This window comes from Mustelus asterias, unplaced genomic scaffold (genome assembly GCF_964213995.1).
Source record: "Mustelus asterias unplaced genomic scaffold, sMusAst1.hap1.1 HAP1_SCAFFOLD_42, whole genome shotgun sequence".
Lineage (NCBI taxonomy): Eukaryota > Metazoa > Chordata > Chondrichthyes > Carcharhiniformes > Triakidae > Mustelus > Mustelus asterias.
Window position 1 is genome coordinate 1066715 of NW_027590119.1, and position 24858 is coordinate 1091572.

A 24858-nucleotide genomic window follows, 5' to 3' on the forward strand; every position below is an offset into this window, starting at 1 on the left:
GAAAATAGACAAAGTTACTCCATGGTTTAAAGTTGGTGGTAAACATAGAAGAAACCCTATAGTGCAGAAAGGGGCCATCTGGCCCATCGAGTCTGCACTGACCACAATCCCACCCAGGCCCTACCCCCAGATCCCTACACATTTACCCACTAATCACTCTCACCTATGCATCTCAGGACACTAAGGGCCAATTTTAGTGTGGCAAATCAACCTAACCGGCACATCTTTGGACTGTGGGAGGAAACTGGAGCACCCGGAGGAAACCCACACAGACACAAGGAGAATGTGCAAACTCCACACTCAGACAATGACCCCAAGCCGGGAATCGAACCCAGGTCCCTGGAGCTGTGAAGCAGCAGTGCTAACCACTGTGCTACTGTGCCACCCCAAAGAACAACGCCCAACGTGGGGCTCGAACCCACGACCCTGAGATTAAGAGTCTCATGCTCTACCAACTGAGCTGGCCGGGCACATTATACTACATGATTATACTAATTACAGGAGAGTGTCCTCACTTTTCTCATTTTGCAGAGAAAAGGGAAGTCATTTGCTAAATGGTCTGATAATTCCATTCCTCAATGTAACTGACTGTGTAATAGTCAGACCAAGTCGATCTATCTCACTATCACTGATGGAATTTGTGGAGAAAATGACGAATGCCGTGGACAAAAAGACAATTTACAATAGAGGTTTTTACTGATCTCACACAGATTTTGATACAATTGACAATGGAATATTACTTAAAACACTGGAAACAAGGGATTAGGGGAGTAGTGAATAAGTGGCTCAGAAGTTATTTGGAAAATCTCAACAATTTGTAACAGTCGATGATGTGAATCAGATTTTGTGAATATTCTGTGTGGAGTCTCACAGGGATCTGTTTTGGGCCTTAAATTGTTTATTTTCTATATTAATGACATTTGGAATGTATCAAAGTTATTACAATTAGTTTTGTTTGCAGATGATGCCAATATCTTTTATTCTGGGTGGGATCTTCAAGAGCTTATTGAAATTGTTAGTGCTGAATTGGAGAAAACAAAAAGATTGTTTGTCAAAAATGAATTGTGACTGACTCTGAGTGGAACGAAGTTTATGTTATTTGGTGAAGTAAATCCCTCGGTTAATATAATAAACAATGGCAACATTTACAAAAACAGAAGAGGGGTCAGACCCCTCTGATGAAGGGTCATCTAGACTCGAAACGTTGGCTCTATTCTCTCCCCACAGACAATGTCAACATTTATTTATTCATGGGATGTGGGTGTCACTGGGACAGCATTTATTGTCCATTCCTAATTGCCCTTGAACTGAGAGGGCAATTAAAGGTAACCATGTTGCTGTGGACCTGGAGTTCCATGTTGGTCAGACCAGATAAGGTTGGCAGATTTGCTTCCCTAAAGGACATCAGTAAACCAGTTGGGCTTTTATGACAATCGACAATAATTTCGAATCATCATTAGACATTTAATCCCAGATTTTCATCTAATTTATATTTCACCATTTGCCACAATAGGATTCAAACCTGGGTCCCCGGAGCATTACCATGAGTCTCTGGGTTACTCATCCTGTGACACTGCCACTACACCATCGCCTCCCCAATATGGAAATATAGTTCTGGGTGTTCTCCTAGACCATACCTTTTGTTGGAAACCACATATACAATATATTAAAATAAAATAATCAAAGAGTATTGAAATTCTGAGTAAGACTAAATTTATATTGGATCCGCAGTGATTGCATATTTTGTATTGTTCACTTGAGATGATTCTTCAGAGGTTTGGGGAAACATTATAAAATAGCATGAATATTTGGGCAACATGGCGGCACTGTGGTGAGCAGTGCTGCCTCTCAGTGCCAGGAACCCAGGTTTGATTCCTGGCTTGGGTCACTGTGTGGAGTCTGCACATTCTCCCTGCGTCTGCGTGGATTTCCTCCAGGTGCTCCGGTTTCCTCCCACTGTCCGAAAGACGTGCTGGTTAGGTGCATTGGCCATGCTAAATTCTCCCTCAGTGTCCCCAAATAGGCGCTGAGTTGTGGCAACTCAGGGATTTTCACAGTAACTTCATTGCAGTGTTAATGTGAGCCGGTTTGTGACACGAATAAATAAACATACTATTATAGTGTCATGTTCAAAATAAAGAAATCAGTTCAGTGTAACTTAGGTAAGGGGCCCATTAAATACTCCCACAAGAGACCTCGTACCTTTACCATTTCTTATCTCGACCCAAACCGATCCTTCATCCTGATCTTTCAGGCTAAGGTGGTAGCTCTGTACTGAACTAATGTCATCGTTAATTAATGGGAGAGATCCTGTCACCTTTTCCTAGCTTCCTGCCATTCCATTATGTCAAATACCCTTCAATATTTAGATCCCAGCCTCCGTGACCTTTCAGCTAAGTCTCTGTAATGTCTATCAGGACACACACATTTATCTCTATCCGCGCTGACAATTCATCCTTTTTGTTACAAATGCTGTGTGCATTTTCAGAGATTCAATAATCTAATAGGGATTTAATGTGAAACCTCTTTACCAGCGAGTGGTGAGACTGTAGAACTCACTACCACAGTTGAGGTGAATAGCATGAATACATTGAAGGGGAAGCTAGATACATACATGAGGGAGAAAGGAATAGAAGGATATGCTGATGGGGGGAGATGAAGAGGGGTGGGTGGAGGCTCATGTGGAGCATAAATACTGACACAGACCAATTGAGCCGACTGGCCTGGCCCTGTGCTGTAGACTCAATGGAACAGAGACAAATGTATTTATTTTACATCGACCTTTGGTGGTAGGAAAAACATTATTTATGATCCAGGATTAAATAAACATCCTTCACCAGTTTTTGTGGATCATTTCAGTGGAAATGTGCTCTCCCAGGCTCAAAGAGCATCAGCCCACTGGAAACAAAGTTGTGAGATCGGCCAGTCCAGCAGAAAGAAACCCTCCGACCCTCCCACTTCACCTACTGTCAGAATGAACGTGGTTCAGTCCTGGGTGTGATTAACAGCAGAATCCAATGCTTGTAATCGCTTATGAACTTGCTGGTGTCTCAGCAGGTGGGATGATCGTGTGAATCTCTTTCCACATTCATTGCAGGCAAACGGCCTCTCCCCAGTGTGAAGTCGCTGGTGCGTCAGCAGGTTAGATAATCGACTGAATCCCTTCTGACACACAAAGCAGTTAAATGGCCTCTCCCCCGTGTGAACTCGCTGGTGTGAAATCAGGTTGGATGAATCACTGAATCCCTTGCCGCACACTGAGCAGGTGAACGGCCTCTCCCCGGTGTGGACTCGCTGGTGTGTCTGCAGGCTGGATGCCTGGCTAAATCCCTTTCCACACAGTAAGCAGGTGAACGGCCTCTCCCCAGTGTGAGTTCGCTGGTGTGAAAACAGGTTGGACGAATCACTGAATCCTTTACCACACTCAAAACAGGTGAAGGAAGCCTCCCCAGTATGAAGTTGCTGGTGTCTCAGCAGGTTGGCGGAGTTACTGAATCCCTTCCCACACACAGAGCAGGGAAACGGCCTCTCTCCAGTGTGAACTCGCTGGTGTGAATACAGGTTGGATGACTGAGCAAATCCTTTACCACACATGGAGCAGATAAACGGCCTCTCCCCTGTGTGAACTCTCTGGTGTGTCTGCAGTGTGGATGAATCGCTGAATCCCTTCTCACACATGGGGCAACTGAATGGCCTCTCTCCACTGTGAACTCGCTGGTGTATCAGCAAGTGCGATGACTGAGTGAATCCCTTCCCACACTGAGAGCAGGTGAATGGCCTCTCCCCAGTGTGAACTCGCTGGTGTGTTAGCAAGATCGATAACCGAGTGAATCCTTTCCCACAATTGGAGCAGGTGAACGGCCTCTCCCCGGTGTGACTGCGTCGATGAATTTCCAGCACTGATGGGGAACGGAATGACTTTTCACAGTCCTCACATTTCCATGGTTTTTCCATGATCCGTGTGTCTTTCTGTCTCTCCTGCAGTTTTCACAATACGTGCACTGGAACACCGTCACTCGGGTTGCACGGGCCTTGATGCTTTTCTGTTCACACCAATGGTTCACCCAATTCAGTAAGAAGTTTAACAACACCAGGTTAAAGTCCAACAGGTTTATTTTGTAGCAAAAGCCACACAAGCTTTCGGAGCTCTAAGCCCCTTCTTCAGGTGAGTGGGAATTCTGTTCACAAACAGAGCATATAAAGACACAGACTCAATTTACATGAATAATGGTTGGAATGCGAATACTTACAACTAATCAAGTCTTTAAGAAACAAAACAATGTGAGTGGAGAGAGCATCAAGACAGGCTAAAAAGATGTGTATTGTCTCCAGACAAGACAGCCAGTGAAACTCTGCAGGTCCACGCAACTGTGGGGGTTACAAATAGTGTGACATGAACCCAATATCCCGGTTGAGGCCGTCCTCGTGTGTGCGGAACTTGGCTATCAGTTTCTATCGACACCGCATTACATCATGTCACCCAATTCAAACAGCTATACGTTTCTTCTTCCAGATTCAAACCGATGACATTCAGCTCCCATGAATTGAGTGACTGTTAGATCTTGACATTTCTATCAGTAAATCCTCTCCTTCTAATATCCTGTAAAAAGAATTTACAAAAGTCATCACTATCAAAACAAGATAGAAATTCAGATCAGACAATTCTAATTCATGTGGAACTCTGCAAAGGATGTCAATATCTTTAAGAGAAAGAGAAACCTGGGCCAATCTTTCCAGAGTGTGCAGCCTCCCTGGATTCACTTCCTTTCCCTTCAGTTGCTGCAAGTCCCAATTTCCCCCAGAATGAGAAAAGAAATGGAAAGGGGGAAACATTGATTTCCCCCCAGATGTTGTCCAGAAGAGGGAGTTTCACTGAGTCTGAATCTGAATCAATCGAGCTTCCGCATTGTGACGTCCACAATGGAGTCTGCCTGAATGAGCCAATAAAAACCAGTCTCTTCCGCAATGACGTCATGGTGTTCCAGTGCGCAGGCCCAGGCGCGCGTACCCGGGAGCCCCACCCCCACCCATTGTTCCCTCTCCCCCTGCACCTCTTCCAGCCACGGTTTCCACGCAACCGGCTGACGGCTCCGGCCAGAGCGAGAAGCCGCTCGGTGATCTCCCCCTCCCCCCGGCCCCGGGATTGCGCATGTCCAAGGGAGAGGGGAAACTGCGCATGTGCGGGGTAGACGCCTCCTGACCTTCATGCTGGGGTGTTGACCAATGGGAAGAGTTGGAGGACCGGAAGGACTCTGGTCCTCCAGCCAATCAGGTCTTTGTGACACTCAGATTGAGCTGCACACAGACTGAAACTTCCTCCTGTCTGAAGGGAGTTATTTGAGATGATATGGATTACAGCTTCATATCCCAGAGGAAGCGAGGTACCTAAGTATGTTTTATTCTCCAAACAAGCGATCAGATGACATCGAACTCTGGCGGATAACTAATTTATCACTTATTTCCTTAAAAGAGGCCAACATCTAGCTCTTATTTTGTACTTTGATTTTTGTTCGGGTTGTTCCCCCTCCTTTTGGGGAGCTGCCCCTTTTACTTTGTCCTGATTTAAGTTGAGTTTGTTCATTTGTTTTGACCTAAAAGAGGCCAACATCTGTGAGTTTCTTTTCTCATTCTGGGGAAATTGGGGACTTGCAGCAACTGAAGGGAAAGGAAGTGAATCCAGGGAGGCTGCAGACTCTGGAAAGGTTGGCCCAGGTCTCTCTCTCTCTCTTAAAGACATTGACATAGAAACATAGAAGGTAGGAGTAGGAGGAGGCCATTTGGCCCTTTGAGCCTGCTCCGCCATTCATTACAATCATGGCTGATCATCCAACTCAGTAGCCTAATCCTGCTTTTTCCCCATAACCTTTGATCCTATTCGCTCCAAGTGCTTTATCCAGCCACCTCTTGAATACATTCAATGTTTTGGCATCAATTACTTCCTGTGGTAATAAATTCCACAGGGTCACTACTCTTTGGGTGAAGAAATGTCTCCTCAAATCCATCCTAAATGGTCTACCCTGAATCCTCAGACTGTGACCCCCGGTTCTGGACTCCATCGCAAACATCCTCCCTGCATCTATCCTATCTCGACCTGTTCGAATTTCATAAGTCTCTTTGAGATTCCCCCCTCATTCATCTGAACTCCAGCGAAAACAATCCAAACCCAGTCAGTCTCTCCTCACACATCAGTCCCGCGATTCCCTGAGTGTTCCAGTGACCCGACTGTGGAAAGAGCTTTAACCAGTTACACAGCCTGAAAAAACATCATACCATTCACAGTGCGGAGAAATGTACAGGTATTCTGTGTGAGGCTCCAACTGATCGTCCAATCTGGAGAGACAAATGAATAACTGAATCATGGAGAAAGCATGGACATATGATGATTGTGGGATGGGATTAATGTTCCCATTTGAACTGGGAAATGATCAATACAGTCACACTGCGGAGGGACCGTTCACCTTCTCCATGTGTGGAGATGGATTTACTCAGTTATCCAGTCTGTCGACACACCAGCCAGTTCATTCCGGGGAGAGGCCGTTCAGATGCTCCATGTGTGGGAAGGAATTTGCTGACTCATGTGACCTGCTGGCGCATGAGCAAGTTCACACTGAGGAGAGCGCATTCACCAGGACTGTGTGTGGCAACGGCTTCATTCAGTCATCCCAGCTCACTGAACATCAACATGTACACAGTGATCAGAGACTTTTTTAATGTTCTGACTGTGAGAAGAGCTTTAAAAGCAAAAAATATCTGCAAATACACCAACGACTTCACAGTGGGGAGAGACTGCTCAGCTGCTCTGAGTGTGGGAAGAGATTCATTCAGTCATCTCAGTTGCTAATACACCAGCGAAGTCACAGTGGGGTGAGGCCATTCACCTGCTCTGTGTGTGGAAAGGGATTCACTCAACCACACCACCTTCGGACACACCAGCGAGTTCACACTGGGGAGAGGCCGTTCATCTGCTCTGAGTGTGGCAAGAGATTCATTCAGTCATCCCACCTTGCGACACACCAGCAGGTTCACACTGGGGAGAGGCCATTAATCTGCTCTGAGTGTGGGAAGCGATTCACTCACTCATATCAGCTTCTGTTGCACCAGCGAATTCACACTGGGGAGAGGCCGTTCACCTGCTCCGTGTGTGCTAAGGGATTCATTCAGTCATCAGATCTACTGGTGCACCAGCGAGTTCATACTGGAGAGAGACCATTCACCTGCTCCGTATGTGGGAAAAGATTCTCTCAGCCATCGCAACTCCTGAAACACCAGCAAGTTCACACTGGAGAGAGGCCGTTCACCTGCTCTGACTGTGGGAAGGGATTCACTCAGTCATCCCATCTGCTGAGGCACCAGCGAGTTCACACTGGGGAGAGGCCGTTCACCTGCTCAATGTGTAGGAAGGGATTCAATCAGTCATCACATCTTGTGACACACCAGCGAGTTCACAAATGACTGCAAGAATTAGATTCTGCTTTTATTGCTGCTGTTAATCATATTAAAGACTAAATCCTGAGATGTGTGAGAAAGCCACTCTCTTCCATGGTTCAGAGCTCCTAGGTATGGAACAGAAGCTCTTTACAACTGGGCTTAGAGTCAGGAAGAACAACAGTGAATGCTGGAAACGTGCTGTCAAATCAGAGATTGGTGTAAAACTGGGATCTGTTCCTGACTGAGAGTGAAACGGCAGGTTTAACTTTACAGTCTGAAAATAGTACGAAGATTGAAAATGTTTATGTGACATACCTGAATCTACAATGTAAGGTAATGGTAACATCAAGTTACATTTCTATCTGGAACCTTTAACCATCTCTCACCTTCCATTGACTTCAGTGTGATAGAAACTGACTGTTGAAATCTGTCAACATTAGAAAACTATTTATAAATAATTTGAGGGTTCTTTACCGTTGGGATCTTTCTCTGTTCGCTCCACTCAAGGTATTAGATACCAGACTTTCTCCTGTGAATATCCAGCTGGAGTTTTGGGCCCTGATGTGTTTCTTTGTTCATCTTGTTGAATCTAAATATTGAATCTTGTGGTTTCAGACACCAGATAATCAAACTCCCAACAACAGATTGTCTTTTACTGACTTTATTAACAGCGCTGCAATAATACAGACAGAGTAATTCCTCACATGGTTCCAGTACTCAGTGAAGTACGTTTTTTTATTCATTCATGGGATGTGGATGTCACTGGCTTGGCCGGCATTTATTACCCACCCTAATTACCCTTGAACTGAGCAGTTTGCTAGGCCATTGCAGAGGGCATTTAAGAGTCAACCACATTGCTGTGGATCTGGAGTCAAAGATGTGCCAGACCAGGTAAGGACGGCAGATTTCCTTCCCTAAACACATTCGTGAACCAGATGGGTTTTTTTTTACAACAATCGACAACAGTTTCCTGGTCATTAGACTATTTACTGCAGATTTTTATTGGATTCAGATTTCACCACCTGCCGTGGTGGGATTCGAACCCTGGTCGCCAAAGTATTACCTGGGACTCTTGATTAGTAGTCCAGCAACACACAATGCCATTGCTTCCCTTTATATGAAATTTATATGTATTTCTGAGCCTGTAACTTAGGAATGGTGTATTGGTCTGTAATTTTAACAATCTAATTCAATATTCCTTCTTTAATATCCTGTCTATCACTTTCCTTTTGCCTGATGAATTTGTTAATTGTTATTATTACTGGATTGTCACAGTTTCCATGTGTTTAACATGATTATTTAGTCTGTACCTGAATTTTATGATTTTTTTGATGTAAGTTACACAGCAATTCAGCCTTCTGGCTGTGATCCTGTTTCTTGAATGAAATATCATTCGATTTAAAAAGTTACCCAGTCTGGAGAACAGAGATAATACAGCGGATTCAGAACTCTCTCCTCCTCAGCTCTGATCGAACAAGCTGCAGCTACACTGGAGATATTTATATTTAAATTGTTCACTACAGCTGTGATCTGACCCTGTTCAAACTGTAACCAGAATGATATCTGTGCATTGTTCTGAGTGTGAGCACAAGGCTGTGTCACTGTCACAAACAGATACCATTTCCTTGGTTCACATCTCCACACAAAGACCAGCTCTTTACACATCCCCTTTCTACACAATCACAGCAGCATGAGCAAGGATATGAGGCTCATTACTTTTCACCCACATTTCATAATAGCAAAGGCTCCACTGTACAGGAGCACACACTGACCGTATAAGAGTCTAATCAGCCTGCAGGTTCCTGTTAAATACAGAGCTGTACAGGAGCACACTGACAGTGTAACACAGTCTCATGAGCCTGCAGGCTCCTGTTAAACATGATGTGGAGATGCCGACGTTGGACTGGGGTAGACACAGTAAGAAGTCTCACAACACCAGGTTAAAGTCCAACAGCTTTATTTGGTAGAACAAGCCACTAGCTTTCAGAGCACTGCTCCTTCATCAGATGAGTGTTCACCTGACGAAGGAGCAGCGCTCCGAAAGCTAGTGGCTTGTGCTACCAAATAAACTTATTGGACTTTAACTTGTTGTTGTGAGACTTCTTACTGTCGCTCCTGTTAAACACAGAGCAGTACAGGAACAGATATTCAAGAGGTGGCTGGATATAGCACTTGGGGCGAATGGGATCAAAGGTTACGTGGAAAAAGCAGGATTAGGCTATTGAGTTGGACGATTGTAAAGAATGGTGGAGCAGGCTCGAAGGGGCAAGTGGGCTCCTCCTGTCCTATCTTCTATGTTTCTATTAACACACTGACTGTATAACACTGTCTCATCAGCCTGCAGGCTCCTGTTAAATTTGCTGCAACAATTTCAGGTTTGCAGGCATCATGTTCCATTCACACATCAAAGGAGAGAGAGATGTTTTGGGACAGGGGTGAAGTCCAAGAGTCAAAAACAACAAGCAAACTTGCTTTTAGCTTTATTGATCACAGGACTGTGACCGATAACTTCCCTGGATCCCAGCACCAGGAGAGACACTCTGGAAAATATGGGGAGCTGGGAATTGTCCATGAGACTAACTGAAGGTGAGAGTGTGAAACAATCTAGAGTTAGAAATTAGAAAAGGCCCCAAAATGAAGCACTCGGTAACAGGACATCAATTAATCTCCTCTTACATTGGAGAAATATGGAACACAGCACAGTGTATTTCTATAAAAACTGATTTAATGCCGTTCATCTAGAATATTAATCACCCCTATAATGGGGCTGGAGTTTAACAAGCAGAAACACACAAGAGGACATAAACTCACTGATGTCTCAATAGGTGTTGTGACTGAATAAATCCCTTCCCACAGACAGAGCAGGTGAGAATCCTCTCTCCAACATGAATGCATTGGTGTGTCTGCAACTCACTTGCTCTTCTCTCATTCGTAATGTTTAAAAAGTAATTTTTCAGTGTGAACATGTTGATGCAAACTGAGCGTGTCTAACCGAGTGAATTCCTTCCCACACTTGGAGCAAGGGAACGGCCTCTCCCCAGTGTGAACTCGCTGGTGCCTCAGCAGGGTGGATGACTGAATGAATCCTTTCCCACACACTGAGCAGGTAAATGGCCTTTTTCCTGTGTGAGTCTGCTGGTGTCTCATCCGGGTGGCTGACTGAGTGAATCCCTTCCCACACACAGAGCAGATGAATGGCCTCTCTCCAGTGTGAGTGTGTTGGTGCTGTTTCAAGTGCTTTTTGCTCTTAAAGCTCTTCTCACAGTTGGAACATTTTAAATGTCTCTTATTGGAATGAGAGCGTTGGTGTGACTGCAGGTGTTGCGACTGAAGAAAACCTTTTCCACACACACAGCAGATGAACGGTCTCTCTCCTGTGTGACTGCGACGATGAGTTTCAAGATGGGAAGGATAATTGAATCCCTTCCCACAATCCTCACATTTCCATGGTTTCTCCATAGTGCCAGTGTCCTTGTGTCTCTCCACGTTGGATGATCAGTTGAAGCCTCAGAACACATGTACAGTTTCTCCCAGATGTGAATGGTGTGATTTTATTCAGGCTGTGTAACTGGTTTAAACTCTTTCCACGGTCAGTTCACTGGAACACTCTCACTCGGGTGTGTGTGTCTCAGTGCTTTTCCAGTCACACTGATGTTTGAAATCTTCTCCGACAGGTAGAACAGACAAACATTTCTCCTTCCACGTTCAAAGTCTCAGGATATTAAGGTCCAAATAAGTCGATACTCAATCTGATTTTTATGTGATGTTTCCTCACCTCACCTGTAAAAGGAGTTAACAAAAATTGTCACGGTCAATCGAGATAGAAATTCTGAACAGACAATTCTAGTTTCTGTAAAACATTTTTTCCTCTCTTGTTCCCTCAGATCTGTAAATCCCCGTCCCCACACTCTCCCTCCTCCCTGGGCTGAAATCCAAACCCATCTCACCATTTCTTTCCTCCACTCCCAGTTTTCTCCCTCCCTCTCCTCTGTCTGGGTTCAGCTCTCCAGCTCCTGTCTGCAGATTGACAATAAAACCAATGGGTCTTATTGGGGGTGTTGGGGCCTCCAGCGGGTGTTTGTGAATCCTCCCCGCCCACCTCCCAGGGCTTCCTTCCTTCCCAGAGATCAGAGTCCTCATTGATTTGAGGCCAAAGTGTAACCTCTTATTTATTGTCCCCCTCCCCCATCCTCTGATGTGAACCATCCTCCAGTGGCTGAGCCAGGATGGGGCCGTTAATCTGGGCCTGTTCCCGGGAGGGAGGGAGGGAGAAGCCCCGCAGCTGCAAACCAGGGAGCTGACAATGATTCTGAAGGGTTTGCGGATCCACAAAGTGTTTCCAAATCCTCCCAGCCACCGCCTAACGCTGACTCCGCTTCTCCGGGACAAACAAGCGCCAAGGACAGCAATGACACTGCGCATGCTCCACATCACAATGCCCGGGGACTGATTGACGGCGGCTCCGGACCAATAGGAAGAAGGGGCGGGGCTGGATGACCGAACGGGAGCGGCTGGTCCTCCAACCAATCGGAGTGAATGGGGGCGGGGCTACGAGTTCCCGATCCACGGCATGGGAGAGGCGCGCATGCGCATTAAGTAACGGCGTTTGCCGTGTGGGTGACAGCAACTGGAGAGAAATTTCTGTGTCTCATCAGCAACCGGTAAGGATGCAGAAACATGGTGGGAGCAATGGAACCGGCGGATGGACGTAGAGGGTTTCTAAATACCTGTTGAAGGCCTCAAACATCGAATATGAGCCCGTCGGTCCCGTGTTTGCAGCTTCTGGTCTTTTTCCCGAGACGAAGCTGAGGTTAGCGGCCGCCATCTTGATTGAGCAGGGAGCAGAGCGCATGCGCTGGTGTATTGGTGACGCAACCGTGAGTGGGCGGGTCTTTGTGTTTCTGCTCCCACCGGGTTAAAATGCATACCAACAATGAGCATCAGATTTTCAAACAGCTTCACGGGGCGGCATGGTAGCACAGTGGTTAGCACTGCTGCTTCACTGCTCCAGGGACCTGGGTTCGATTCCCGGCTTGGGTCACTGTCTGTGTGTAGTTTGTACAGTGACCCAAGCCGGGATTGCCGGGTTAGCAGCGCTAACCACTGTGCTACCGTGCCGCCCCATGGACATAGAACATAGAAAGAATACAGCACAAACAGGCCCTTCGGCCCACATGTTGCGCCGGTCATGTCCGTACCTACCTAGGCTTAGAAATAGGCTTACCTATAACTCTCAATCCTATTAAATCCCATGTACTCATCCAGAAGTCTCTTAAAAGAGAGGGAGGAGTTTGCCTCCACCACCACTGATGGCAGCCGATTCCACTCACCCACCACCCTCTGAGTGAAAGACATCTCCTCTGTACCTACTCCCCAGCACCTTAAACCTGTGTCCTCTCGTAGCAGCCATTTCAGCCCTGGGAAAAAGCCTCCGAGAATCCACCCGATCTGTACCTCTCAACATCTTGTACACCTCTATCAGGTCACCTATCATCCTTCGTCTCTCCAAGGAGAAAAGACCGAGCTTCCTCAACCTATCCTCATAGGGCATGCCAACCAATCCAGGCAACATCCTTGTAAATCCTCTCTGCACCCTTTCAATAATTTCCACATCCCTCCTGTCATGAGGCGACCAGAACTGAGCACAGTACTCCAAGTGGGGTCTGACGAGGGTCTTATAAAGCTGCATCATTATCTCCCGACTCCTAAACTCAATCCCTCGACTGATAAAGGCCAACACACCATACGCCTTCTTAACCACCTCCTCCACCTGCGAGGCCGATTTAAGAGTCCTATGGACCCCAAGGTCCTTCTGATCCTCTACTCTGCTAAGAGTCTTACCCTTGATATTATACTCCTTCATCCCATTTGACCCATCAAAATGGACCACTACACATTTGTCCGGGTTGAAGTCCATCTGCCACTTCTCCGCCCAGTCTTGCATCCTATCTATGTCACACTGCAGCTTCTGACATCCCTCCAAACTATCCACAACACCACCAACCTTCGTGTCGTCGGCAAACTTACCAACCCATCCCTCCACTTCCTCATCCAGGTCATTTATGAAAATGACAAACAGCAAGGGTCCCAGAATGGATCCCTGGGGCACTGCACTGGTGACCGACCTCCATTCAGAAAAAGACCCATCTACAACCACTCTCTGCCTTCTGCAGGCTAGCCAGTTCTGGATCCACAAGGCAACAGCCCCTTGGATCCCATGCCCTCTCACTTTCTCGAGAAGTCTTGCATGGGGCACCTTATCGAATGCCTTGCTGAAGTCCATGTAAACCACATCTTCCGCTTTTCCTTCGTCAATGTGTTTAGTCACATTTTCAAAGAACTCCACCAGGCTCGTAAGGCACGATTTGCCTTTGACAAAGCCGTGCTGACTACTTTTGAGCATACTAAACTTCTCTAAATGTTCATAAATCCTGTCCCTCAGGATCTTCTCCATCAACTTACCAACCACTGAGGTTAGACTCATCGGTCGGTAATTTCCTGGGCTATCCCTATTCCCTTTCTTGAATATAGGAACCACATCCGCAATCCTCCGGAACCTCTCCCGTCTCCATTGACAACGCAAAGATCATCGCCAGAGGCTCTGCAATCTCTTCCCTCGCCTCCCACAGTAACCTGCGGTACATCCCATCCGGTCCCGGCGACTTATCTATCTTGATGCTATTCAAAATTTCCAACACATCCTTTTTCTTCACGTCCACATACTCAATCTTTTCAGTCCGCCACAATCCTGTAGTACAACCACCCAGTTCTTTTTCCACCGTGAATACCGAGTTAAAATATTCATTAAGCACCTCTCCTATTTCTTCCGGTTCTGTACAGACTTTCTCACCTTCACATTTTATAGGTCCTATTCCTTCACATCTCATCCTTTTACTCTTCACATATTTATAGAACGCCTTAGGGTTCTCCTTAATCTTACCTGCCAAGGCCTTCTCGTGACCCCTTCTGGCTCTCCTAATTTCTTTCTTAAGTCCCTTCCTACAAGCCGTATACTCATCTACATCCCTATTATCGCCTAGCTCTCTGAACCTTTTGTACGCTTTCCTTTTCTTTTTGACTAGATTAAGCGCAGCTTTCATGCACCACGGTTCCCATAACGTACCAAAACCTCCATGTCTCATGGGAACGTTGTCATGCAGAACTCCAGACAAAAATTCCCTGAAAATCAGCCACCTTACTTCGGTACTTTTCCTCGAGAATGCCTCCTTCCAATTTACGCCTCTAATCTCCTGTCTGATGGCTTCATATTTCCCCTTACTCCAGATAAACACTTTCCTAGCTTGCCTGATCCTATCTCTTTCCAATGCTAGCATAAAGGAGATAGAGTTATGATCACTGTCCCCAAGATGCTCCCCCACTGAGAGATCCGACACCTGTCCAGGCTCATTAGCCAGTACCAGGTCGAGTACAGCCTCTCCTCTTGTAGGCTTATCCACATGCTGTGTCAGGAAACCCTCCTGAACACACCTAACAAACTCCTCCCCATCCAAACCCCTTACCTGAGGGATATTCCAATCGATGTTTGGGAAATTAAAGTCTCCCATCACGACAACCCTGTTATTATTACATCTCTCCAGGATCTGTTTCCCTATCTGCTCCTCAACATCCCTGTTGCTATTGGGCGGCCTGTAGAAAACACCCAGCAAAGTTATCGACCCCTTCCCGCTCCGAACTTCCACCCACAGAGACTCCGTAGACAATCCATCCACGGCTTCCACCTTCTCTACAGCTGTGACACTATCCCTGATCATATTCAGTATGAGAGGCTGCATCCCTGAATACTTACATGAAGCGGTGACACGGCTTTTGTACTCATTGGAGTTTAGAAGGATGAGGGGGGGGATCTTATTGAAACTTACAGGATACTGCGAGGCCTGGACAGAGTGGACATGGAGAGGATGTTTCCACGAGTAGGTAAAACTAGTACCAGAGGGCACAACCTCAGACTGAAGGGACGATCCTTTGAAACAGAGATGAGGAGGAATTTCTTCAGCCGGAGAGTGGTGAATCTGTGGAACTCTTTGTAGCAGAAGGCTGTGGAGGCCAGATCATTGAGTGTCTTTAAGACGGAGATAGATATGTTCTTGATAAATAAGCGGATTGGGGTTGTGGGGAAAAGGTAGGAGAATGAGGATGAGAAAAATATCAGCCATGATTGAATGGTGGAGCAGACTCAATGGGCTGAGTGGCCTAATTTTGCTCTGATGTCTTATAGTCTTTTCGTTACACTTCAGCCCCAGGCTCCTCATGTTTACATAGAAACATACATAGAAAATAGAACTAGAAGTAGGCCATTCAGCCCTTTGAGCATTCCCTGTCATTCATTATGGTCATGGCTTGTTGTGGTGGGAGATTTTAATTTCCCCTATATTGACTGGGACTCACTTAGTGCTAGGGGCGTGGATGGGGCAGAGTTTGTAAGGAGCATCCAGGAGGGCTTCCTGAAACAGTATGTGGGAAGGGGCCATACTGGACCTGGTATTGGGGAATGAGCCCGGCCAGGTGGTCGATGTTTCAGTAAGGAAGCAGTTCAGGAACAGTGACCACAGTTCAGTAAACTTTAAGGTACTGATGGATAAAGATAAGTGTAGTCCTCAAGGTGCTAAATTGGGGGAAGGCTAATTACAACAATATCAGCAGAAACTGAAGAATGTAGATTGGGGGCAGATGTTTGAGGGCAAATCAACATCTGGCATGTGGGAGGCTTTCAAGTGTAAGTTGATAGGGATTCAGGACCGGCACATTCCTGTAAGGATGAAGGATAAGTATGGCAAGGTTTGGGAACCTTGGATAACAAGAGATATTGTGAGCCTTGTCAAAGAGAAAAAAGAAGCATTTGTCAAGGCTAGGAGGCTGGGAACACCCAAAGCAAGTGTGGAATACAAGGGAAGTAGAAAGAAACTTAAGCAAGGAGTCAGGAGGGTTAAAAGGGGTCACGAAAAATCATAGGCCAGCAGGATTAAGGAAAATCCCAACGCTTTTTATACATATATAAAGAGCAAGAGGGAAGCCAGGGAGAGGGTTGGCCCACTCAAGGAGAGGGGAGGGAATCTATGCATAGAGCCAAAGGAAATGGGTGAGTACTTTGCATCAGTATTCACCAAAGAGAAGGACTTGGTGGATGATGAGTCTGGGAAAGGATGTGTAGATAGTGTGAGTTATGTTGAGATCAAAAAGGAGGAGGTAATGGGGTTCTTGAGAAACATTAAGGTAGACAAGTCCCCAGGGCCTGATGGGATATACCCCAGAATACTGAGAGAGGCGAGGAAGGAAATTGCTGGGGCCTTGAGAGAAATCTTTGTATCCTCACTGGCTACAGGGGAGGTCCCAGAGGATTGGAGAATAGCCAATGTTGTTCCTTTGTTTAAGAAGGGTAGCAAGAATAATCCGGGTAATTACAGGCCGGTGAGCCATACATCAGTGGTAGGGAAATTATTGGAGAGGATTCTCCGGACAGGATTTACTCCCACTTGGAAATAAGTGGACCTATAAGTGAGAGGCAACATGGTTTTGTGAAGGGGAGGTCGTGTCTCACTAACTTGATCGAGTTTTTCGAGGAAGTGACAAAGATGATTGATGAGGGTAGGGCAGTGGATGTTGTCTGCATGGACTTCAGTAAGGCCTTTGACAAGATCCCTCATGGCAGACTGGTGCAGAAGGTGAAGACGCATGGGATCAGAGGTGAGCTGGCAAGGTGGACACAAAACTGGCTCGGTCATAGAAGACAGAGGGTAGCAGTGGAAGGGTGCGTTTCTGAATGGAGGGCTGTGACAAGTGGCGTTCCTCAGGGATCAGTGCTGGGACCTTTGCTGTTTGTAATATATATAAATGATTTGGAGGAAAACGTAACTGGTTTGATTAGTAAGTTTGCGGATGACACAAAGGTTTGTGGATTTGCTGATAGCGATGAGGACCATCAGAGGATACAGCAGGATATAGATTGGTTGGGGAATTGGGCGGAGAAATGCCAGGTGGAGTTTAATCCGGACAAATGTGAGGTCATGCATTTTGGAAGGTCTAATACAGATAGGAAATATATAGTAAATGGCAGAACCCTTAATGGAGGGATCTGGGTGTACAGGTACACAGGTCATTGAAAGTGACAATGCAGGTGGAGAAGGTAGTCAAGAAGGCATATGGCATGCTTGCCTTCATCAGCCAGGGCATTGAGTTTAAAAATTGCTAAGTCATGTTGCAGTTTTATAGAACCTTAGTTAGGCCGCACTTGGCATATAGTGTTCAATTCTGGTCACCACACTCCCAGAAGGATGTGGAGGCTTTGGAGAGGGTAGAGAAAAGATTTACCAGGATGTTGCTTGGCATGGAGGGCATTAGCTATGAGGAGAGGTTGGAGAATTTTGGTTTGTCCTCACTGGAACGACAGAGGTTGAGGGGGGCGACCTGATAGAAGTCTACAAGATTATGAGGGGCATGGACAGAGTGGATAGTCAGAAGCTTTTTCCCAGGATGGAAGAGTCAATTACTGGGGGGCACAGGTTTAAGGTGTGAGGGGCAAGGTTTAAAGGAGATGCACTTGGCACGTTTTTGACACAGAGGGTGGTGGGTGCCTGGAACTCGCTGTCGGGGGAGGTCGTGGAAGCAGATACGATAATGACTTTTAAGGGGCGTCTGGACAAATACATGAACGGGATGGGAATAGAGGGATACGGTCCCCGGAAGGATAGGGGGTTTTAGTTCAGTCGGGCAGCATGGTCAGTGCAGGCTTGGAGGGCCGAAGGGCCTGTTCCTGTGCTGTAATTTTCTTTGTCCTTTGTATCGGGGTGCACTGGGTCACTGTCAGGACGGGATCTTCTTTCAGAGGATCTCGAGTCCTGAAAGTAAATTTAAAAGAGCAGTGTTAGTGATTGTTCGGCTGTGAGAGTGTATTTTTCGGAGTGAGGCGACTGTGGAAGGTTGTGCTTGGAGCCTGCAGGAGGTCGCAGCTCTCCGGCTCAGAGGAGTTGGGAGGAGGGAGGCTTCCAGCCACAGGGATGTCGGTCTGGTCATTGGGGACCAACAGAGTGAAGGTCCCGGCTCCCGCGGCATTTTCCTGGGCTCTAGGAGTCCTGTGAATGTCGGCCCAGACGTCTGGGGCGTTTCCTGGTCTCTGGAAGCCGCTGTGGAGGAATCCCCGGATCTGGGGCTGCAGCGCCTGCTGCTGCTCACATGGGCAGCTGCTCCGGGGCAATTCCACGTCAGTCAGACCGGGTGTCTCCAGGGTCCGAAGAATCACCAAATCTGTAACAATTTGAATGAAAGCATTGTTAGAGACTTTAAAAGAGTTAGAATGAAGTTTCAGAAGCATAGAACAAGAGTAAAAGAATTAGAAGTTATGCTGGGCACAGCTTGCAAGAAGTCGCCTCACTCTGGAACCATCTTGGAACTGAGGGTACAATTTAGCATGGCCAATCGACCTAACCAGCACATGTTGAATATAGGAGGAAACCAGAGCACCCAGAGGAAACCCACGCAGACACGGGGAGAACGTACAAACTCCGCACAGACAGTGACCCGAGCTGTGAAGCGAACCCGGGTCCCTGGCACTGTGAGGCAGTAATGCCAACCACTGTGCCACCGTGTCGCCATTCATGGGACAACAATCAGGAACAACACCTTTCACTTTATACCAATACATGTGACAAATCAAAGCACAGCACGGTGGCACAGAGGTAGAGGTCTCGGGTCATGTCTTACCAGGTGCCCTGCAGACACATTTGATGGGAAACACTTGAGGGTGAGTCAGGTGGACTTGAAATGTGCACCCATGTTTCCCTCCCCTCCCCGTGTTTCCTTCCCCCACTCCTCCTGTTCCCCCGCCCCCCCACGCCTCCAAAGCTGCTGCCAGGGCTTTTCCAGCACTTTTCTGCTTGTGTTACGTGGGGGTGTGGGCGGAGAGAGAGGGCAGTGGGCAGGCATGCAGAGAGAGAAAGGGCAGTGGGCAGAGAGAGAGAGCTGGCATGCAGAGAAAGAGGGCAGAGAGCTGGCGTGCAGAGAGAGAGGGCAGTGGGCAGAGAGTGCAGAGAGTGAGAGCTGGAGTGCAGAGAAAGAGGGCAGAGAGTGCAGAGAAAGAGGGCAGTGGGTAGAGAGTGCAGAGAGAGAGCAGAGGGCAGTGGGCAGAGAGTGCAGAGAGAGAGAGGGCAGATATGCACAGAGAGAGAGGGCAGTGGGCAGAGAGAGAGAGGGCAGACATGCGGAGAGAGAGAGAGAGGGCAGAGAGTGCAAACTCCGCAATAAGGGACTCAATCTCCCAGATTGCTCAATGAGAGAGTCTTATCAGGGTGTGCAAAGGTCGCAGACTGATAGAGAGACAGGACGAGCCAGGCACTGTTAACTGCGGACACTGACTGTCAGAGGTGAGAGCCGTCCTAAAGTTTATTTATTAGTCACAAGTAAGACTTACATTAACACTGCAATGAAGTTACTGTGAAAATCCCCTAGTCACTACACTCGGGCGCACGTTCCAATAACACTGAGGGAGAATTTAGCATTGCCGTTTAGCAGTACCAAGCCGGTCTGTGGGGGATGGGGGGAGCGGTGAATGATGGGCAGTACCAACCCGGTCGGGGGAGTGGGGGATGATGGGGAACGATGGGAAGTACCAAACCGGTCGGTGGCGGGGGGGGGAGCAGGGAATGATGGGCAGTACCAAACCGGTCTTGGCTGGGGGGGAGCTGGTGGGTGGAATGGGCAGTACCAAACCATTCAAATTGTGAGGGGGGGAATGATGGACAGTACCATATTGGCCGGAGAGCCGGGGGAGATGGGAGGTGGTGGAATTGACGGGCTGGTCAAAATGTGAGGTGAGGTGGGAGGGAATGCTGGACCGTGCCAAACCAGTTGGAGGGGGGGAATGTTGATCTGCACCCAACTGGTCAAAGTGTGGCCTGAGGGTTCTTGATGGTTTACACTCGGGGGGGGGGGGGGGGGGGGGGACATTAATGAGCTGTGAGTCAGCCGCTGAGTGAGGATCTGGTTCTAACCCCCGAACCCCTTCCTCCTCCTCCAGCAGGAAGATGGCCGGGGCGCTGCTGGGCCGCGTGTGCATTGTGACTGGAGCTTCCCGGGGCATCGGCAAAGGCATCGCCCTGCAGCTGGGAGAGGCCGGGGCCACCGTCTACATCACCGGCCGCAACATGGACACGCTGCAGACGGCGGCCAAGGAGGTGAGGCCGGGGTGGTGGGTGGGGGGCGCCGGGGGACAGACGCGGGACTCGAGTGGCGGCTGGAGAGGAACAATTTTTTTAAAACAGGTGCCTTCCCGACCTCAAAGCTTTCGGTGGCCAGCGGGACGCAGTCTGGGGCAGGCGGCGCCCATTTTGTGCACAGCAGGATTCCACGAGGAGCGGGGCAGCCGCCGCAGGACGGTGACGGTACAGGAGGAGGCCACTCGGCCCGTCGTGTTCCATGCCGGCTCTGCGTAGGCGCAATTTAGCACGTCCAATCCCCCTAACCTGCACATCTTTTGGACTGTGGGAGTTAGAGGTCGTGCCTTACAAATTTGGTGGAGTTTTTTGAGGAAGTGACAAAAACGGTTGATGAAGGAAGGGCCGTGGATGTCGTCTATATGGATTTCAGTAAGGCATTTGACAAAGTCCCATATGGCAGGTTGGTTAAGAAGGTTAAGGCTCATGGGATACAAGGAGAAGTGGCTAGATGGGTGGAGAACTGGCTTGGCCACAGGAGACAGAGGGTAGTGGTCGAAGGGTCTTTTTCCGGCTGGAGGTCTGTGACCAGTGGTGTTCCGCAGGGCTCTGTACTGGGACCTCTGCTATTTGTGATATATATAAATGATTTGGAAGAAGATGTAGCTGGTGTTATCATCATGTTTGCGGATGACACGAAGATGGCTGGACTTGCGGATAGCGAAGAGCATTGTCGGACAATACAGCAGGATATAGATAGGCTGGAAAATTGGGCGGAGAGGTGGCAGATGGAGTTTAATCCGGATAAATGCGAAGTGATGCATTTTGGAAGAAATAATGTAGGGAGGAGTTATACAATAAATGGCAGAGCCATCAAGAGTATCGAAACACAGAGGGACCCAGGTGTGCAAGTCCACACCGAGGCATATTGTATGCTTGCCTTTATAGGACGGGGTATAGAGTATAAAAGCTGGAGTCTGATGATGCAGCTGTATAGAACACTGGTTAGGCCACATTTGGAATACTGCGTCCAGTTCTGGTCGCCGCACTACCAGAAGGACGTGGAGGCGTTAGAGAGAGTGCAGAGAAGGTTTACCAGGATGTTGCCTGGCATGGAGGGTCTTAGCTATGAGGAGAGATTGGGTAAACTGGGGTTGTTCTCCCTGGAAAGACGGAGAATGAGGGGAGATCTAATAGAGGTGTCCAGGATTATGAAGGGGATAGATAGGGTGAACGGTGGGAAGCTTTTTCCCAGATCAGAAGTGACGATCACGAGGGGTCACGGGCTCAAGGTGAGAGGGACGAAGTATAACTCAGATATTAGAGGGATGTTTTTTTACACAGAGGGTGGTGGGGGCCTGGAATGCGCTGCCAAGTAGGGTGGTGGAGGCAGACACGCTGACATCGTTTAAGACTTACCTGGATAGTCACATGAGCAGCCTGGGAATGGAGGGATACAAACGATTGGTCTAGTTGGACCAAGGAGCGGCACAGGCTTGGAGGGCCGAAGGGCCTGTTTCCTGTGCTGTACTGTTCTTTGTTCTTTCTTTAAGCGGAGCACCCAGAGGAAACCCACGCAGACACTGGGAGAACGTGCAGACTCTGCACAGACTGACCCGAATGTAGGCCAAGGAATGTAGGCATAGGACCATCACCTGCATCCCAGGAAGCAGTCCAGTGAACCTCAGTTGCACTCCTATGTCCTTCCTCTGGTAAGGAGAGCGAGACTGTGCACTCTGCTCCAGATGTGGCCACGGCAGTGTCCTGTTTAATAGGAAGGTGTTTGACTCTGAAGGCAGCAGCTTACATTCCCTCGCCGATGGGTCTGTGGCCGTAAACCTTTTGGACAACCGACCCACCGAGTACTCACCCTGAGTGCAATTTTATACTGTCGTCAAATGCATTGGCCATTTTGTAGAGCGGGAAATGTCACGGTGTCAAATGCGATGGCCGTTGGTGCGGCAACAATAATCTCTCCCTCAATGTCAACAAAACGAAGGAGATTGTCATCGACTTCAGGAAGCGTAAAGGAGAACATGCCCCTGTCTACATCAATGGGAATGAAGTGGAAAGGATCGAGAGCTTCAAGTTTTTAGGTGTCCAGATCACCAACAACCTGTCCTGGTCCCCCCATGCTGACACTATAGTTAAGAAAGTCCACCAACGCCTCTACTTTCTCAGAAGACAAAGGAAATTTGGCATGTCAGCTACAACTCTCACCAACTTTTACAGATGTACCATAGAAAGCATTCTTTCTGGTTGTATCACAGTTTGATATGGCTCCTGCTCTGCCCAAGACCACAAGGAACTACAAAAGGTCGTGAATGTAGCCCAATCCATCACGCAAACCAGTGACTCCCATCCATTGACTCTGTCTACACTTCCCGCTGCCTCGGCAAAGCAGCCAGCATAATTAAGGACCCCACGCACCCCGGACATTCACTCTTCCATCTTCTTCAATCGGGAAAAGAATACAAAAGTCTGAGGTCACGTACCAACCGACTCAAGAACAGCTTCTTCCCTGCTGCTGTCAGACTTTTGAATGGATTTGTCTTGTATTAAGATGATATTTCTCTACACCCGAGCTATGACTGTAACACTACATTGTGCACTCTCTCCTTTCCTTCTCTATGAATGGTATGCTTTGTCTATATAGCACACAAGAAACAATACTTTTCACTGTATACTAATACACGTGACAATAATAAATCGAATCAAATCATTTTGGAGAGCAGGAAATGTCCTGCTGTCGAATGTGGCGGCCATTTTGCAAATTCCTTGGAGACGAAGTGCATCGTGGGATTTTTGCAGTCGGTCCCCGTCACTTTGCAGACAAAAAAAGAGAAGCCGGGTGAAAAGGCCATGACCGCCGCTGGCGGGGAACCTCGGCGGCCATTTTATGCCCCTCAAGGGGTGGAGAAAAATAGTTGTATGCTACTGTCAGTAGGGGGGGAGGGGAGGGTGGGGGGGGAAGGGGAAAGGTAGATGTCTCGGGAACGTCACCGTAAGGTCAGTAGGTGAGGGTTAGTGTGTGACCGGGCTGCTGAGATGCTCCCCCGCCCCCCCCCCTATCGCAGAGTCCCTCACTCTGTCCTTTCCCCCGGCAGGTGGAGGCGCGGGGAGGCCGCTGCGTGCCGGTGGTGTGCGACTCCACCAGCGAGGAGCAGATCCGCTCGCTCTTTGGCCGGGTCGAGCAGGAACAGGGAGGCCGGCTGGACGTTCTGGTCAACAACGCCTACGCGGCGGTGGAGGTAGGGCTGAAATTCCAGGCTGGGGACCCGCATGGTGCTGGCGACTCAACGATTCGATTGACCCGGGTGCTGAGTATATACTCAAGGGAATCGAGGGGTGAGCTAACCGAGGGGGAAGGCAAGCGGGGGACTTAAAGATTTCACTGGGGTCGAGAGGGAGGGGGAGAGAGAAAGAGAAACTTTTTCTTCTGGCTGGAGTTTGGGGGGGGTCAGATAGAATCCATCGAATCCCTACAAAGCAGAAGGAGACCATTCGGCCCATTAAGGCTGCACTGACCACAATCCCACCCAGGCCCTATCCCCGTAACCCCACATATTTACTGTGCTAATCCCCCTGATAGTAAGGGGCAATTTAGCATGGCCAATCCACCTAACCTGCACATCTTTGTACTGTGGGAGGAAACCGGAGCACCCGGAGGAAACCCACGCAGACACGGGGAGAATGTGCAACTCCACACACACACTGACCCAAGCCGGGAATAAAAGTTGGGTCCCTAGAGCTGTGAGGTCGCAGTGCTAACCACTGTGTCGATAGGATCCGGAACAAGCCAGGACAGGACGTGGCAAATGAAGCCTGGCCCATTGCAGAAGGGGGTAGGTGGGATGCCTGTCTGCGCCCTCGTTTGAGGGGTTTTAATCTTCCCTTTTCCTCCCTAGTCAATTATTTCTGACCATGAGAAGAAATTCTGGGAGATGCCACCTTCGTTCTGGGATGTGGTCAATGATGCAGGTCTGCGGTGAGTACGGCAGCTGAGGTCCAGCTGTCTCTCTCTCTCGCTGTGTCTCTCTCTCTCTCCCTCCCACCCCCTCCCCCCCCATCTACATGAGGAACATCTGCTGTCTTACCCCTGCCCTCCCACCAACCTGAGCTTCCAGGTTGAGCTTCCCCGATCCGATTAGGGAACTTCAGACCAGAAGACACTGGAGCAGAATTAGGCCTTTTGGCCCATTGAGTTTGCTCCGCTATTCGATCGTGGCTGATAAGTTTCTCTACACCCATTCTCCCGCCTATTCCC

General features: G+C 48.2%; 3 protein-coding genes and 1 non-coding gene across 7 annotated transcripts in view; 1 reads left to right on the forward strand and 3 right to left on the reverse strand.

Annotated features, from left to right (window-relative positions):
• LOC144482803 (uncharacterized) overlaps window positions 1-24858 on the reverse strand; it is a 327339-nt gene that overhangs the window by 63414 nt on the left and 239067 nt on the right. The gene's annotated exons all lie outside the window — the stretch shown is intronic.
• Window positions 1-24858, reverse strand: part of LOC144482710 (uncharacterized) — a 120571-nt gene that overhangs the window by 36731 nt on the left and 58982 nt on the right. The window contains exon 4 of the mRNA XM_078201552.1: window positions 3007-3798. Within this exon, the coding sequence (XP_078057678.1) occupies window positions 3007-3798 (792 nt within the window). The remainder of the gene's footprint in view (window positions 1-3006; window positions 3799-24858) is intronic.
• Window positions 1-24858, forward strand: part of LOC144482776 (dehydrogenase/reductase SDR family member 1-like) — a 65682-nt gene that overhangs the window by 30971 nt on the left and 9853 nt on the right. Inside the window, exons 1-4 of one of the 3 annotated variants that reach the window (XM_078201628.1) lie at window positions 12046-12089; window positions 20456-20612; window positions 23699-23842; window positions 24500-24579. In XM_078201628.1, coding sequence (XP_078057754.1) covers window positions 20463-20612; window positions 23699-23842; window positions 24500-24579 — 374 coding nt within the window. In that variant the 5' untranslated portion in view covers window positions 12046-12089; window positions 20456-20462. Of the gene's footprint in view, window positions 1-12045; window positions 12090-12231; window positions 12239-20455; window positions 20613-23698; window positions 23843-24499; window positions 24580-24858 lie in introns of those variants that run through there. The other 2 variants (XM_078201630.1, XM_078201629.1) reach the window with 2 other exon arrangements.
• Window positions 398-470, reverse strand: trnak-cuu (transfer RNA lysine (anticodon CUU)). Its single transcript has one exon. It is a non-coding gene; the product is annotated as a tRNA-Lys (tRNA).